Here is a 17,066-nt window from a genome sequence, read left to right on the forward strand (position 1 = left end):
TCCCAGATAATAGATTGTGCCACCACCGGTGGGGACCTCTGGGGACCAGCCGGAAGGTGGAAGAGTCGCACGCAGCAGCCCAGCCCCGACTTAATCAAACTAGCAACAGGATCTCCAGCGGCAGCGCGGCGGTGGCAGTGTGGCAGTGGCGGCAGCGGCGGCGGCATTATGCGTGATTACTGACAGGCACCAGCTGCTGCCGCCACCGCCGGCTCAACGCACGATGTGGACTCTCAGATCGAGAGGCAGATTCCTGACTAATCCCAGAGGGCTGGCCCAGCCCGAGCTGCCCGGGCTGGTAGGAAGCAATGACCACTCTTGCTAGCCCAAGTTGAAGGGAGCCCGGCTGCGCTCGGGAGCCGGGAGAGGCCGAGCGACTGAGCAGACGCGCCCGGGAGGACTATGAACTGAAGAGTCAACATGTATGGAAATTATTCTCACTTCATGAAGTTTCCCACAGGCTTCGGAGGTGAGTATTTCACATGGCTTCACCGTGGGGACCGTCTGGAGAGACGGAGCGGAGACGGGGAGATCCGGATAACTGGATTAGGATTGAATTAGGAGAGCATATATGTTTATAGGCACATATAGTGTGTTTCCGTGTGAGTGTGTGAGTGTGTGTGTGTGTGTGTGTGTGTGTGCATGAGAGAGGGACAGGGACCGGGAGAGGGAGGGAGCGAGAGAGGGGGAGAGAATGGTCCGTAGGTGAGGATCTGTTTGTACATCAGAATGAGTGAACAGATGGGAGGATATGGGGATATTCTAAGGAGAGCCTCAACCCACATGCTTGGGAATATGCCTGAGGCAAAGGTAGACTAAGTGCATTGTTATAACCCGGTGTGTTTGCGTGGGTGTGAAGGGTGGAAAAGGTAGGGGAAATTACTAGGAGGTACCTATTATCCAACTTGCCACGCAGAAAAAAAAATGTGACTAAAAAGGTTTTGCCTATATTAAGGGTCCCTGGGATACTTCATAACAAGGGACTGATTGCTTTATTTAAAAGCAGATTTCCTTAGAATTGGATTTTTTTTTAAAGAAAACATAGCACTTTAATTTGCCACCCTGTTTTCCTTCCTCTGTTTTCTCCCCTTTTGATTTGCTAATAGCCTCTTGTTCCCTCCACTGCTGCTGCCCCCAATTCCATTTCCAGGGTCGCTGCCATCTGGTTGGAATCTGGGAGTTGGTGGAGGGGCTGGGTGGTCCAGGTTCTCATAGCAGAAAACAGGCGAGCTGGAGCTCCAAGTTGCCAAGCCAGGCAGCGCAGCTGGGCGGCACTTCCCAGGGGCTGCCTTCACACCCAGGCACTTTGGTCCCAAGGCTCCGTCCATTCAGTGACAGAAGCAGCACTGTCACCCAGCTTTGGATACATGGAACCAACAGCTGACCAACTGGCCTCTCACTTGGCATCTGGTGGCGTATAGTTCAGGTTCTTGGGAGCCAAAGGGGAGAGCTTTTGCCCCGCGGATGCTGGCAGGCAAGACAAAGCAGAAACTCTTGTCAGGTCTTGAGAACTGAAAAGTCCCTGCTCTCCCCACCTCCTGTGGGGACAGATAGGCCATTCATCTGAAGGCTTGGGGGCAAAGCTTGCCTACCCCTCTGGGCAGTCCCCTCTATAAGGTGTGGTGGGACATGGCCAGTGGATGGGGTCCCTGTCCTGGAGTCATTAAGCCAGGGGGTTTGCTGATTCATTTGGGATACATTGGGTGGTTTTGTGGGCCAAGCATGGAGTTAGGCACTGGTAATATAGATGTGCATGAGATGTAGTCTCTACTATTTGGACCGGGCAAGCTTGTTATTACCCAGACACATTGTAATACTGCATGGCATGTGCCCTATCTGTTGCAGGAGGAGGTTGCCACTTGGACACAGCAGGTGGGGGGCCATGAACACACATCCTGGAGGTGGTAATGCTGAAGTTCTTGGGCCCAGTCTTGTGACATGACCCGGTGAGAGTGGTGGCCAAGGCTGTGACTTGGACATCTGATCTCCAGTTTACAGTTGGGTCCTGGGTGTGAAAAGCCTTTTCAGCTCCCATCTTGGTCCCATTCACAGCCGAGAAGTACTTTTTCCTTTTCCCTCTGAGTTCAGTTGTCTGAAGAACACACTTATCCATGAGATTCTTGGGACCCCTGAGGTCTGTGAGGTTATGGCTTCATGACTGCCTAGGAGACCCTCTGCAACAGTTGGGGTGAATAAAAGGATTGAAGGTGGACAGACGTAGGGAGAGAAAGTCTGGAGAAAGAAGATCTAGTCGAGAATTCGCTGGGGGCTGCTGGCTGGAATCTTGGGACGGTAGCCTCCTAAGGCACCTCAAAGAACATCTTAGCCCTCTTATATTATAGATATGTAAACTGAGGCGTCAATAAAGGCAGGAATAGTTTAAGGTTATGTGGAGTTGAGGGGGAGAGCCCTTCTGGAAAAGTCCCTGAGCCGAACTTCTAATAGTGTTCCTTCAATCTGATGGAGTGAAAAGAGCATGAAAGACACACACACACACACACACACACAAAGAGAGAGAGAGAGAGAGAGAGAGAGAGAGAGAGAACTGAGTTTGGTTTCTAGGTTTTCACTTACTAGCTGCGTGACCTTAGGCAAGTTATTGAACCTCTCTAAGCCTCGTCTCTAAAATGGAGTTTAACATGCCATCCTCAGATCATGGTTGTGAGCATTAAACGTGCAAATGCTTGAAAAAGCAGCTATAGAGTGTTGTCTGTATATGTGGTATTTAGTAAAAGTTAATATTTTTCATCCCCTCCATTTTGTTCAAGTACTAAAATGCAAATTAATCTAAAAATCAAACATTACTGTAGAATAATGAATTAGGAATCTGGGGAAATAAAATTAAATCCATGAAGACCCACATACGTTGCTGGTTTAAATTTTCATAATTGTGAGAGCTCTGGTATTTAGTGTAATTAGGTTTTAGATAAAAGGAAACACAATTGGCTGGACCATGGAAGAAGTAAGCTGATATAACATGAAGGGTGGGAGGAGAAAGGATAATCTAGGCTGTTGAAACATCTCTCCCTAATGCTTCTTTTCCTCCCCATTCCTGAGGGAGGAGAACAATTATTATGTATAGTTCTGCTGATGTTTTCCATTTTGTTTGCTTTCTCCAGCTAAGAGGCAGAAACACCGAGCAAAGGACAGGGACCCCTTGAAAACGGCGGTCTTCATGAGAATTTGCAGCGGTGAGGGAGGGAGGGAAGGGAGGAGGAGGACCCACCCATAGGCACTGGGGAAACCTGAGGATGGGAGCAGACATTACCTGCAGCCTCTCACCACCTTTGCCCAAATGCAGCAAGTTGTACCACATATATTAAATGATTTAGTGTATAACCCCTGCCCTTTTACATATTAGCAAATGGAACCACAGATGGCTCCTGGGATTTGTGAGGATCTCTAGGGAAGCAATGCCACCCTTGGGAAACAACACCTGAGATTTGCATCTGGGCTGTGCTTACCAGATATCAGGACTTCCCCTCCATCCGTGAACAAGACACTGGTCAAAGTGGCCACAGAGTGGAGACTAGTTGGGTTGCAGCAGCCCCACCAGCGTGCCCACTCTCCCAACTCTGGGCCCTGCAGTGTGATGAGGTGAGAGCCCTTTTCTTCTCCTTTTCTGCCAAGTCCTGGCTTTGCCAGCTGCCCAGTAAGAGATTTGTTTGCCTGGATGAGACAGTTGCTGCCTCTAAGAAGATGGCAAACAAAGCCTGTAATCCCCCCGTCCAATTGTGCGGTAATCCTCAGGGTGAGAAGGAGATCAGGGGAGAGGGGACTTCTCTTGTTTCATTTAACAAGCACGCAGTAGCGCTTACTAAGTGCCAGCTACCATTGTAAACACTTCAGTAGTATTATCTTATTTAATCCTCATGACAACTCAGTGAGTAGGTACTATTACCAATATTATCACATTCCTTTTATCAGCGAGGAAACTGAGGCATTGCAGGGTGCAGTAACTTCTTTTAAGGTCCCATAGCTGGAAAATGGCACAGCCAAGGCTTTGAACCCAGGGAGTCTGGCTGCAGAGTCCAGGACATGCTGAGTTGCCTCTCACGGCTTCTGTGGACCACAGACTTGCTGCAGGAAGGTAAAGGAGCAACACCCGCCTTGAGGGGGTGAAGAGCCCTAAGCCAGCCACGGCACTGCCCAATGGTTGCAGACACAGTAGCCTGGCATTGAGGAATAAAGCGCAGGATAGGATAGCAGTCACTCAGGAGCAATGGTGGCCTCTGGACAATTAACTGCTGGCTTCTTCTGGGCGCCTACTGATTTGCAAGAGTCCTGCCCTACAGACTCTGACCATTTGTGTAGAATACTACCCTTCTCACCTAAGAATAGCCATAGAGGAGGGGTTGAGTTGGAGGTGCGTGTGTGTGTGCGTGCGTGTGTGTGCGTGTGTGTGTGTGTGTGTGTGGAGGGCAACATGAGGATGTGGGAGGAGGGGGTGTGTGTGTGCGAGTGCCAGAACATATTTTTCCCCTCCAACAAATGTGTGGGTGGTTAATAGGGACCTACCATGGATGTAAGTGGTTAGGGTTTATGTAGGAAGGAATAACTGTTTACGAGATTTAAGAAGGAACATATTCAGTATAAACTATTTTCTGAAACATTTACAATCTTACCAAGAGATAGAGAGCTGAATAGCAACTGGGGGAAGAAATTATGCAAAGGGTAATCAAACTTCTCCACCTCTTCCTTCCCTTCATTATGTAGATTCTGTATCTGCAGAGAATTTAGCCACCAGAGTTGGGTGGCTGGGAAGCCAGGGCTCCCAGAAGAAACTGCTATTTTCTCCTCTTATTTGAAAGTAGAAAACACAGAGGCCCAGGGAATCTAAGAAGTGAATGTTCTAGAATGCCTGGGTTTGGGTGGCTTTCATGAGATTTACCCAGGTCTTGGTTCGGTGATTTTCTCAAAAGAGTGAAAATAATAGCTGACGTTTATTAGACATCTTCCATGTGCCAAGCCCTCTTCCAAGGGCGTTATATGCACCATCTCATTTAATATTCTCAAGGACCCTAGGAGGTAAGGTACCATTGTTATCCCTGTCCCCATTTTTACTGACAGAAATGTCTGAGCCACAAGGAAGTTGGGTAACCTGCCCAAGATCACCCAGCTGGTAAGGAGTGGACCCAGGATCCAAATTCAGGCAGATGTCAGGAGTGGTGTGCTTAATCCTACACTGTGCATACCTCTTGCAGCTTGCTGGGGAAGGCAGAGGGGGTGGGAAGGGTGGAGAGGAGGTGGAGGGGGGTGGGTGTGTGGAGTCCCAGATCCACCCCAAATGGGTGAATTATGTATAAGAACAACAATTAACATATTCAGTTCTTACTCTGTGCTCTTCACAACTTATTTAGGGATCATAATGCTTTTCCTTGAATATGCATACTTGCAACAAATGAATAAAATGACAGGGGTGGGGGGCAGGGGACTGAGCCCTCAAAGGTGCTAATAAGACAAAGGTCAAAAAAATTTCCAAGAGAGCCTCACTTGATTTTTTTTTTTTTTTTTTTCTTTTTGCGGTATGCGGGCCTCTCACTGTTGTGGCCTCTCCCGTTGCGGAGCACAGGCTCCGGATGCGCAGGCCCAGCGGCCATGGCTCACGGGCCCAGCCGCTCCGCGGCATATGGGATCCTCCCAGACCGGGGCACGAACCCGTATCCCCTGCATCGGCAGGCGGACTCTCAACCACTGCGCCACCAGGGAGGCCCGCCTCACTTGATTTTAATACATGGAACTTGATTTTGTATTCTAGGGTGGAGGTTGGCAAACTTCTCCTCTACAGGGCCAGATAGTAAACATTTTAGTCTTGGCTGGCTATAATCTCTTCCACAACTGCTCAGATCTTCTGTTGTGTTGGGGAAGCAGCTGTGGTCAAATGCATAAGCTAATGCACAGGGATGTGCCCTGTTGAGTATGTTTGCCAACCCCTAGGGGATCATTCCAGAGACGTTTTATTACTGTTTCTGATTGTCCCCCAGTCAGCGTGATTAACAGCACTACCTCTAAATAACTCCCCTGCACCCCTTCCCTTCCCTGCAAGAGCTGAATCTTTAAAGCTAGAAAAAGGACTTGCTACTCATCCGTTTTGACCCCTCAGTTACAGACGGTGGCAGAAAGAAGAGTAGAGGGAGGCTAAGCCACAGAGAGCCCTCCCCCAACACGTTGGTAAAATAACAGTATTACCAACTACACAGGGTCAGGGTTAACTTTCCACAGTATAGAGATTCAATAAAATAAAGCCTGGATAATTGTAAACACACGATAAAAGTTTGTTTCTCTTTCCTACTTCAGAAAAGTTGGAGACTACGGTAGTAAGTTCAGCTAAAATTTTGTATGTAGGTTTTTCTTAGAGGAGGTATGCCTGTTCTTAAAGTGTCAGACTGTGCAGTAGGAGAGGCTGATAAAATGAAGTAAAGAAGACATCGACTCTGTGCCAGTTACAGAAAATTGTATTTTAACGAGTTATTCCAGGGCAGACACTCATGAGATCGGGCAGAAACAGAACAGTGACCTGGGACCTCCCATCCCTATAATCTTCAGGATACCTTTGCCCCAGGCCAGTGTCCTTAATGAGTCATGTCCCCCTGAGTTTCCTCAATTTCAATTTGCATAACCTGGGGCCCTTGGTTCCCTTTATCAGATACTGTAACGGAGAAAGGGGTGAGGGAGAGAGCAAGAGTTTCTAGGTTCAAGACCAAACTCAAATTCCTGATGGGATTTCAGAATTCAGCACCTGAACTTAAAAAATGGAAAAGCTTGTGATCTTTGATTAAAAAAGCATTTACAAAAAGAGGAGCGGCAAAGAAAGTGCTTAATAAATACGTTGGGCTGTTTCTTCTCGGCTGGTTGCCTGGGTTTCATTTCTGTGACTCAGCATCTCTTTTGTCCCTCCTCCAGCTGGTCACTAGTGTCATGAGGAAGCAGTCTCTTGGAAGGCTTGGGGCTCACGTTACCTATGTTTTCTCAGCCCCAGTGACATGGGGAGCAGAACAAAGGTTAGAGATCTTCAGGAGGGAAAGTATATCCAGACTGCTCCAGGAATGCCTGTCAATCATTCATTTAGCACACCTTGGCTCAGCGTCTGGCTTGTGCAAGAGTTGTGTGGGACACTGAGAACCATCCTCTGCCCTGAAGGAGTATATAAACCAGTTACAAGCTCTGAAGTCTGCAGAACAGTTAGAGATGAATTATTCCTGGAAACGTTTCTTGGGGCTGAAGTTAAGTGAATAGATTCAAGGAATTTAGGTACCTGGAACCTGAGAACAAATAATATCATGTCCATTACCCAATGGTAACATTGCACTAGGGATATGGTTTGTTGTATTTTAAGACATCTGCAGTCTTTAGAAGACAGTCCATATTGAGAGGCTAGGGAGAGCATATATTTACAAGAAGCCTATATAGACAGAGAAAGGGATTGAGGTCATGGATTCAAGAGCTGGGTGTGGGCAGAATTGGTGTTCAAGGACTTCAGGAGCAAGGGGTGAGAGGGGGGGCACCCTCAGCAAATGCTTGGAACACTTCCTGGCGTTTGTCTTGGTGGATGGGCTGGTACATGGTGTATCAGTGCATGGAACGTGTTTAAAGGGACAGACAGCCTGTCCTGGTTGGTGGAGACCCTGCTCCAGTACCCCCTGGTGCCTCGAATGTGTTAGGGATGGCACAATATCCATCTGTACCAGAGAAGCTCAAATTTGGTCCTGGGTGGGAAAGCTGGTTTGCAGGCCAAATGCCATTAATTACATGTAGGAAGGTTGACAGAAATAATGCTAGACTCAGATTCTAGGTCTCTAATGATTCACAATAAGCACTTGAAAATGTCATTTTATCATTCTGAACCTCAGTTTTCTAATCTGCCTAATGGGGATAATTTCTGCCCTTCCAACTCTTCTGAGTCAGTTTGAAGCTTGAATGGAAGAGACAGTGGCCTCCAAGGGACTGCTATATCCGTAGTGCCTAGCACGGAGCCTGGCACACAGTAGGCACTCAACAAATATTTTTGACTGACAGAACCAATAATTGATATGGAAATACACAGCAGATAACTATAAAGAGTTTTATGAATGTAAGGCGGTATGTAGTGGATGGAATAACTTGGACCTGGGAACAGAAGACCCAGTGTTTTTGTCCTGTGTGGCCTCGACCTAGTCATGCAACTTCTCTGGGATTAGTTTCTCTTCTGTAAAATAAAGTGGTTCTTCAAGTCCTGAAAGTCTGGTTTCTACCCCAAAACAACATGGCCTTATTAATTTATGACAGAATCTATTTGGAATGGTGATTAAACTGATCATGGCAGGAGCTAGTTTGTATTTGCTCATTCATGAAAAAATAACAAAAAAGGTTTCTTAAGCAACTAAGATTGTAGAAGTGTTGAGCCTCTTTAAGTTACATCGTTTTCGAGCAATTTAAAAAGCAAGCGTAGTAGGAACCTCATTAGCATATTAACGGAGTGTTAATTACAAGAGTCTTTTAAAGCAGATTTTATAAAATTCCACTTAATAACCATTAGCTTGTGGTACTTGAAGCACAAACCCTTCACGTGTGTTACTTAGAAGTAATAAAATCGTAATTTAAAAGTAATCTGCCAACTTGTCATGAATTTAGACTGATTTTTCTCTCAGTTGATCCAAATGAGTGAGGTTTTGCTCTAATTATATATAATGCTGGTAATAATGAGGCTGATTATCAATCTTTGCCTGCTTTTCACTACCTCCATCATTACAGGTTTTAGGGGAGGGGGTGGAGGTGGAGGGAGAACGGAGGGATGGAGGGGGGAGTGGAGGATGCCAATCTCCCCCTCCCCCTTCGCCAGGCACTAGAAGAAGCAACCTCCAGCCCCTACCCTGAACAGCCAGCCAGCTCTCCTTTGGGGACTGCAGGAATCAGGCAGAGCTACCCTGTGTGAGCCCAGAAAGGCTGGCCGGTTGGCCAGGGCCGCACACAGCGGTGTCAGCCTATCAGCTGCTGTGTTCTCTTATTCCTGCTGAGAGGCCAAGGGGGCTGAGCCTCAGGGCAGAAGGAGTGTCTCTTCTCCCACAGCTCACTAGCCACTTCCATCACGTTTCTTCATATTCCCCATCAAGAAAGCCAGAAAGGACACTGGTAGCAGAGAAAGCTTCCTGTTAAGAGATGCAGCCTCTACTTCTTCTCACTCCCTGAGAACTAATATCTTAGTGTCCACATCTATTAAAATGTGGATCTCAGTGCCTGTAAAATACCTTCCCATCTGGTCTCAAGGTGGCCGTGCAGCTCTGATGTGTGTGTGAAAGGGTTTTGAAAATGCCACAGCAGTTTAAATATAAGAAATGCATATTAGACAGCCCCTGGCATCTGAGTACCCCTTCTGCGGAAGAAAGAGGGAGGAAAAGGCTGGGCTGAGCTGGGACCCCTGATGAAGGAAACCAGAGCTTGTGTTTGATGTGAGAGGCTGGAGGCAGATGGGAAGTGTTCTAGTCAGAAAGTGCCAGGTCATATACACACTACTATATATAAAATAGATAACTAATAAGGACCTACTGTATAGCACAGGGAACTCTAGTCAATACTCTGTAATGACCTATATGGGAAAAGAATCTAAAAAAGAGGGGATACATGTATATGTAACAACTGATTCACTTTGCTATACACCTGAAACTAACACAACATTGTAAGTCAACTATACTCCAATAAAAATTAAAAAAAAAAAGAAAGTGCCAGGTCAAAGTCCTGAGAGACGTCATGAATCGGGTTAGGAAGGGCAGATTTGGGGACAGAAATTGGGCCCAGAGAGGCTTGTTGGAAGAGTGGTCCTGAGTAACTGCTATAAGTAGATGCACAGCTAGTATAGTATATGGTGGGGCTGGGATTAAAATCCAGGTCTGCTGCTTTTCCCCTAGAATCAAATGCCACTTGTATAATTTACTAGCCATGTTCTCTTGCGCGAGTTATTTAATTTCTCTGTCCCCCGGTTTTTGCATTTGTACAATAGAGAGTTGGTAACCTCAAAGGGATTTGTAGGGATGAAATGAGTCAATATCTGTAAAGTGTTTAGAACCATGTCTGGCTCATGACAATTGCTTAATAAATATTATCTGTTGTTGTTGCTTAGTAGAGGAGATAAAATTTAAGTGTCAGTTAAGTGTCTTCATACGGCAGACCCTGGCCTACCTCTCTTGCTGCCTGTCTGTGTATTACAAGCCAAGCTGGGAAAGGGTGTGTGAGCAAGTTTCCCTTCAACTAGGAAGAACAGGCCAGGTTTCTGAATATTCTATGATTCTTAGGCTTATGTACTACATCCCTCCATTGGAGAAAAGGAGGCAGATTGGGTGTGAGATTGTGCCCGCCGTGACAGAGAGTAGAGTGGGGTAGGGCCCTGTGATGTTCCCTTGACTTCAAATGGAGAGTTCTGACTCTTAGAAATAGCAAGTTTTTGCCTCTGTCCTCTTCCCTGTGGGTGGGTATTAACCGTTCTCAATGATTCATCATAAGTTTCCATTCCATCCTGAAGCTGGGACAGTGAATTCTCTACCCAGGTACAGCAGTAAAGGGGTGGAAACACCAAGCCATTTGTTCCCTTGTCTAGCCAATTAGAAAGACTCATGCTTAACATTTTACGTTTATTGGCCGAGGATAAGGTTGCTAAGCAACTTCCTTGCCTTGGTAAGAATTCTGTAGTTCTAAGTACCTGGGCTTCTCTTTCTCAATAAGTACCCGCTCAACACACACATGCAATTTGTTGTCTAGAGATTGCAGAGATTTTGGATTTGGTAGACACCAGGGACATAGATTTCTTACGCAAATAATTTCTATTGATGAACTCTATATATAGTTGTATACATTAATTAACCAAAAATACTATTCCATTCATTGATTAGGCAACAAATATTTTTTGAGCATCTAGCATGTTCTAGGCACAGTGCTAAATACCACAATGATAATCGTGGTGAAATTTAAAATATGTGACAGCCAGTAGGTCACCAGGTACTCAGAATGGAAGTTAGCATGGAGGATATCTTTGTGCTGGGATGGATTCTGGGGAGATCTGGGGGGTCCTAGGGGAAGGGTTGGGGTGGCTGGGATAATGGAGGGGCACTCTGGGCTCAGAGGAGTGACTAATATTATAAACAACTGGTATGTATGTACTAGTGTATAGTAGTGACAGTCCTTAACAGAGCACTTACTATTGGCATGGCTTGGGTTAAACCCTTTACTTACATAATCTTCTACAATGGTATTCAAGCCAGACTCAGGTCTCCCTCACCACTTTTACAGTATGGTAAGTAATTGCAGCTGCTACCACTGGGCCAGTCATCTCAGATGCTCTTAGCACCCCTGAGATAGGTATGCATATCTCCATTTATGGCTGAGGAAAGTGGATGAGAGAGGTCCAGTTCCTGGCTCAAGTTTATGTGACTGGAAAGTGGTACAACCTCAATCCAACCTAGGACATTTAGGCTTCAGAGGCTTGTATTCCACATAAACTGCACCCCTAATGCCCATACAATGCACACAAAGGCTTCAGAAATCAATAAAGTGTATGCACCCTGCAGATTTCCAAAGAGCTTTGCTTCCTGGTGACACTATCAGCAAGCATTTCAAAGTGCAATCTGGAATCCAAAACAGGCTGAAGGGCTAACATGGTCCAGCTGATGATGACAGGGGCCCCTCAGCAAGTGGTCCAGACTCAGACCATTCCAGACCACCACCTGCACTTCTTTTAGATGCCAGTGAGCCATATGCTACCTACCTCAATGTTCATGGAACGGCATTGGAAGGGATCTTAGAAGCCATTGGGTGCTGGCTCCTTACTGGGGAGAATAAGGCCCGGGAATACGTATGTCGCCAGGAGAGAAGAGAAGCTCCTGAGAATGTCCTCTCCCATCAGATAAGTTAATTTCTATAAAAATCATGGCTATGCTAAAAGAATGAACTCTGCAGAGTACGGGTTTTGTGTATTTCCCAGGCATCTGACAGTGGGCACGGTGTGAGGGGCTGACGGGGGTCAAGAGGGTGTGTGGTCAGGGAGCGAGCAAGGCTGATGGACTACAGAGGCTGGAGAATTGGGCTCCCAGCCTCTGCAGAGGAGCCAGGGAGAAGCATTAGAGAAAAACTTGACTTCGGATTTGGAACCCAGGTTTCTGGAAAACTTGTGCTAGCTGTAGTTCCCACATGGCTATGAAAAAAAAAGGAGTGAGAGCGAAAGAGGCTGATAAAAATGTCATGGGCATGTATGCTTTAGAGTCTATTTGGGAGAATGGATTAATTTTCCATTGAGAAACACTTTTGTCATTATAGGCATTGTTTTCCACCTTTTCTAAAAGCAAGGCTGTTTATTTCTAAGAAATGCTGGGTCATTGTGAGAGGCAAAGAACCAAAATGCATTTGTGTAAGATGTATTTGTCTTTTGGAATTTTACTTAAAAAAATACGGTTATAAAGTAGCCCATCTCTTCTGGGTCATTGACTCAACAGAAACAAACCACATTTTAAAGGCCATTGTAAATCAAACTTTAACTGTGTTTAATTCTATCTCAGCAATGTACCATTGTCATCACTGAGTAGTCAAGGCATATTCTGATTGTCTTAATTTATATTATTATTAAATATAATAAAAATGATGTACTTTTAAATTTCAAATCTCTCTCACATACCATTTTATTCTGGAAACAATTTGTGAATTTCCCCAAGTCCATATTTTTATATTTTGCACAGTTCATGTTTCTTAAACATCATACCTTTGCATACTATTTTCATGATATTGAACATGTGCTCTTGTACTTAGAAGTGTTCTGAGGTCAATTTACTTTTCTTTTGAAAACTTAAATAACAATTTTCAGGAACATCATTTTATATAAAAAATGGAAGCAGAGTCACTTGCTGTAAATAGGAGACAGTGAAAATGAATATAAAACTATTAATATTTTCAAAAAGTTTGACTACATACCACTTAAAATACCACCTAAAATGTCCCTTACCACTGTTGTTGCAGTTTCCATACCTTGGGAACTCTCAGGTTGATGAATGTGTGAAGGAAAATCTTGTTCCTGTCTGTCCCATAGCTCTGAGCCTGGTGTCAGGCACTGGGCTTTACCTTGGGAATATAGAAATGAAAGGCATAGTCTCTGAGATCCAATTAAAACAGAATATGCAGGGCCCTTTGGTCCATTTTTGGAAAGCCGACGCTGGAAGGGAAAGTTGGTTTCCCTCAGATGGCTTGGCTGCGGGGAAGGACAGCTGTCATCCCAGCCGAGTTCACAGCTCCTTGCCCATCAAGTCGGGCTGGCTCCTAACTCACCTGTCACATGTTATCTTAGTAACAGGCTCAAGGTGTACATTGGCCTCTTTAAATGTCACAGACTTCCAGCGCCTCCGAAGAGTCTAAAATTGTTCTTTCTAATCAGTGACCATCTGGGAAGATTTTTGTTTTTTCTGTCTTGAGTTCTTGGAAGGTGCCCTCTTCTCTCTTCTTCAGATGAACTTTCAGCATGAGATCATTTCATAATTGAGTTATCTTGTACTTTGTGGTGTGATGGCTCTCCGAATCATCTCTGCTATCCTTGACAGAGCACACAGGAGAGAGCATGGGCTTCAGATTGACAGTTTGAATCTAGGCTCTGCTGCTTACTTCCCAGCTAAAGCCGGTACAGTGCTAGTGGTGAGGATACATAAACAGACACTTTTTTCCCCTCTCAATTTAGTGAAAAATGCAAGGAAATACACAAGCTGTTACTTACAAAACAGACAAGGGCATTAAACCAGAGTAGGAATACCAGGGAAGACTTCCTGGAGGAGGTGATACTTGAGTTAGACCTTGAAAGATGAATCGGAACTTGCTAGACAAAGGAGGTGGGGGTAAGTCATCCCGGAACTGGGAGCAGCATGGGGGTGAGACTGAGCCTAAGTGGTCTCATCTGTAAAAGGCTGAGATGATCCTCACAGGCCTATTATCAGTATAAAATGAGTTAATGTATGGAAATTGCCTATTCAGGACACATAAGAAGTGTCTCACTTGTTCATTTAAACCCCTTTACCACTCCTCTGTGGACCCAGAGCATTTGGTTCACCTCACTTGTGGTACTTAAAAGATCATGATTGGGATTCATCTGTTTATGAGACAAGACACCTGATAGACTGAAACTCCTAGATAGAATCACTAGAAGGGCACAGACTCCTCAGACATGGGCGTGACTGTTCTCTCCATAAGTAGACCTTAACTAAGTTAGTAGATGCTCCAAGGGTAACTCCAGGTTGACATTTTTCTAGTGGGACGTTTATGTTTAAGAATAGCTGCACAGTTATACCTCTGATGCTCCACGCTCCCCTCCAGAATGTGAAGAGAGCACCTCCCTCCCTAAATTCTGTTCCTAATACTATGCTCAGTGCTACTGAGGTCTCCGAAAGGCTTAAGACATGAAGTGCATGTAGAAGGCACTCAAGAGATATTCCTTGAACCAACAGTGAACCACCTATGGTCAGGCACGTGACTTACTCCCCTCAGCATCCTATCTGCGTGGCGTGGTGTTGGGCTCCAGTAGGAAGTGGAGAGAATTGGATGGTTTCTCCAGCAAACCATGCTTACTGACCACCTCTCCCCTTAATCCTCTCATGTCTCACCCACGAGGACAGCATGGGTGCCATGGTGGAGCCTAACACATGGTTTCTTTGAATCTCTTCTTGCATGCCAGCCACACAGGGCAGTGGCACTGTGATTTAGGGTGGGCTTCTCTGTTATTTTCCCAGTCTCTCCTCTGTTGTTGCAGATGCTCAGGCTCACAGCTCCTCTCTTCTGGAGAGAATGTTCCATGCCAAGCTCCTGAGATGGCAGTGGGGCACCCTTCTTTTCTTTCATCTTGAGTTGCAGCTAAACTTGGGCTCAATTTATCTGGGGAAAATGGTACCAGGTGCCATCTGCCCAGAGCCCATTTCACAGACACCTGTGGCCGCAGCTCCCTATCCCCGGAGGCAGAAACACTCTGGGCAGGCCTGGCTGTGCTTGCCTTCCTGGGCCTCTGTGGCCATTGAGCCATGGCCAACCATCCTGAGTCTTCTTCCCTGAGCGCTGATTAACCTTCCAAGAGATTGGCAGGACAAGAATGTTATGGGCATAAAGCTTCAAAAGCTACTGGCAGTCAAGGGCATGATAACAGCCTCTGCCTTCCCCATGGTCATTATGGAATGTGTTCCTGATAGCAGGACCTGTGTTCCCTTCGGTTCTGAATCTCTAGCACCTGATGTAGTTCCTGCACCTTAATAGATGTTCGTTACATATGAACGAATGAATTTCTCCTCACTTTATAGTTTCATCCCTGCCCCAGTTCTCAGAGAAATATGAATTTGAGGCAGGGATTTCTGGAGCAGCCTGGACACCTGCTCACTCCATCCCCCAAATGGGGGCTTGGTATTGACTCACCTTCCCTGTCTGGCTGGCTCAGGTCACAGTCACCCAGGCCTGGGGACATGTGGGCTATGCCCCTGTGGCCCTGGCTGTCGATCTGACACAATTCAAGGTGAATGTCGTGTGGTGCACCAGAGAACTGGCGGCACATCAATGAGTATGTCAGCAGCCCCTTCCCCTCTCTGGTCTTTGCTTGCCTTTATTCCACCAGCTGCGGGAGTTCACAGGTATGCAGATGTGGATGGAAGGATATAGGAAACAAAAGGAGGGGGCTCTGTCCTAGCGTGCCATCCCTGTGTTCCCCTAGCCTCTCATCGCCTTTGATCTTCTCCTTACAGGTTCCCCTGGCCACTCTGGCTCCACGTCCATGAGCCCGTCGGCAGCCTTGTCCACAGGGAAGCCCATGGACAGCCACCCCAGCTACACTGACACCCCAGTGAGTGCCCCACGGACTCTGAGTGCAGTGGGGACCCCCCTCAATGCCCTGGGCTCTCCATATCGAGTCATCACTTCTGCCATGGGCCCACCCTCAGGAGCTCTTGCAGCCCCTCCAGGAATCAATTTGGTTGCCCCGCCCAGCTCTCAGGTAGGTGTCTGTCTGTCCTCTCCAACGTCTTTCCAGACATCCTAAATAGTTTCATCCTGGCACAGAGGCAGCACGCAGCAGGTGCTTAATGCATGCTTGCAAAGGGATTGGGTTGTCTCTGCAGACTTCTCTCCTGCAGGGCCTTCATTGAGTGTGCCCTCAGGCAGAGCAGCCCCAGAGAACTGATGATGCCTCATGGTCCAGGAAACCGTGGCTGAAAGGGAGCCACCCCTGTGGTTTCAACGGTTCAGCCCTGGCTGTGATTTCAGTCTCTCAGGCCTGTTTGTCTTCCAAGGGGTGGGCCCCCTTGATTCTTCTCAATACTGGGTATTTTTCGAGTCAGTGAAGTGCCCAGTGCTCTATGAAATGCTATAGGGCAGCAGTCCCCAACCTTTTTGGCACTAGGGACAGGTTTCGTGGAAGACAATTTTTACACGGATGGGGGGGGTGGGAGGGCTGGGGATCGGGGGGATGGTTCAGCGGTAATGCGAGCAGTGGGGAGCGGCAGATGAAGCTTCACTCACTCGCCCGCCGCTCACCTCCTGCTGTGCGACCAGGTTCCTAACAGGCAGTGGACCTATAACAGTCTGGGACCCCACCGGTTGAGGACCCCTGCTATAGGGGATACCGAAACGATCAGGATGTGGTCTTTGCTCTCCAGGAGCTTACAGTTGAGAGGGGAAATAGGCAGGTGTGGCACACGGATAAATCTAGAGCAAGGCAGACTGTGTTACCTACATGCTATCTCTGAGATAGAGGTAAAGATTATGGAGACTCGGGGAAAAAAAAACAACCCTCACTTTAATTCCTAGTGCCTTTTGCTACAACAGAGCCGAGGATGTATATCCATGATAGATACTACATTGTTGCTCTGAGGAAGCTACAGGGTGGCCAGATGCTGTGTACTTCCTTCTAGCAATGTCACACTGAGATTATCAACCTTCCCTTCTTGTACTGGTCAGCTATTGCTGTAATGATGCTGCATGAAAAACAATTCCCATATTGCCATGGTTTACAAAACACACATTTTTTTTTTCTCACTCACAAGTTTATGTGTTGGCTAGGAAGGTTCTGTTTCAGATGGTGGGAGAGCTGGGCTAGG

The 17,066-nt window shown here is 46.5% G+C and overlaps 1 protein-coding gene across 1 annotated transcript in view; it reads left to right on the top strand.

Moving 5' to 3' along the window:
• Positions 1–420: 420 nt before the first annotated feature.
• The window catches only part of RXRG (retinoid X receptor gamma), a gene marked incomplete at both ends in the record, with an annotated part of 43,811 nt that continues 27,165 nt past the window's right edge, over positions 421–17,066 (top strand). Inside the window, 2 exons of the mRNA XM_081225408.1 lie at positions 421–469; positions 15,717–15,964. Of these exons, the coding sequence (XP_081081534.1) occupies positions 421–469; positions 15,717–15,964 (297 nt within the window). The remainder of the gene's footprint in view (positions 470–15,716; positions 15,965–17,066) is intronic.

The sequence above is a fragment of the Mesoplodon bidens genome (assembly GCF_964165515.1).
Source record: "Mesoplodon bidens genome assembly, chromosome: 2".
Lineage (NCBI taxonomy): Eukaryota > Metazoa > Chordata > Mammalia > Artiodactyla > Ziphiidae > Mesoplodon > Mesoplodon bidens.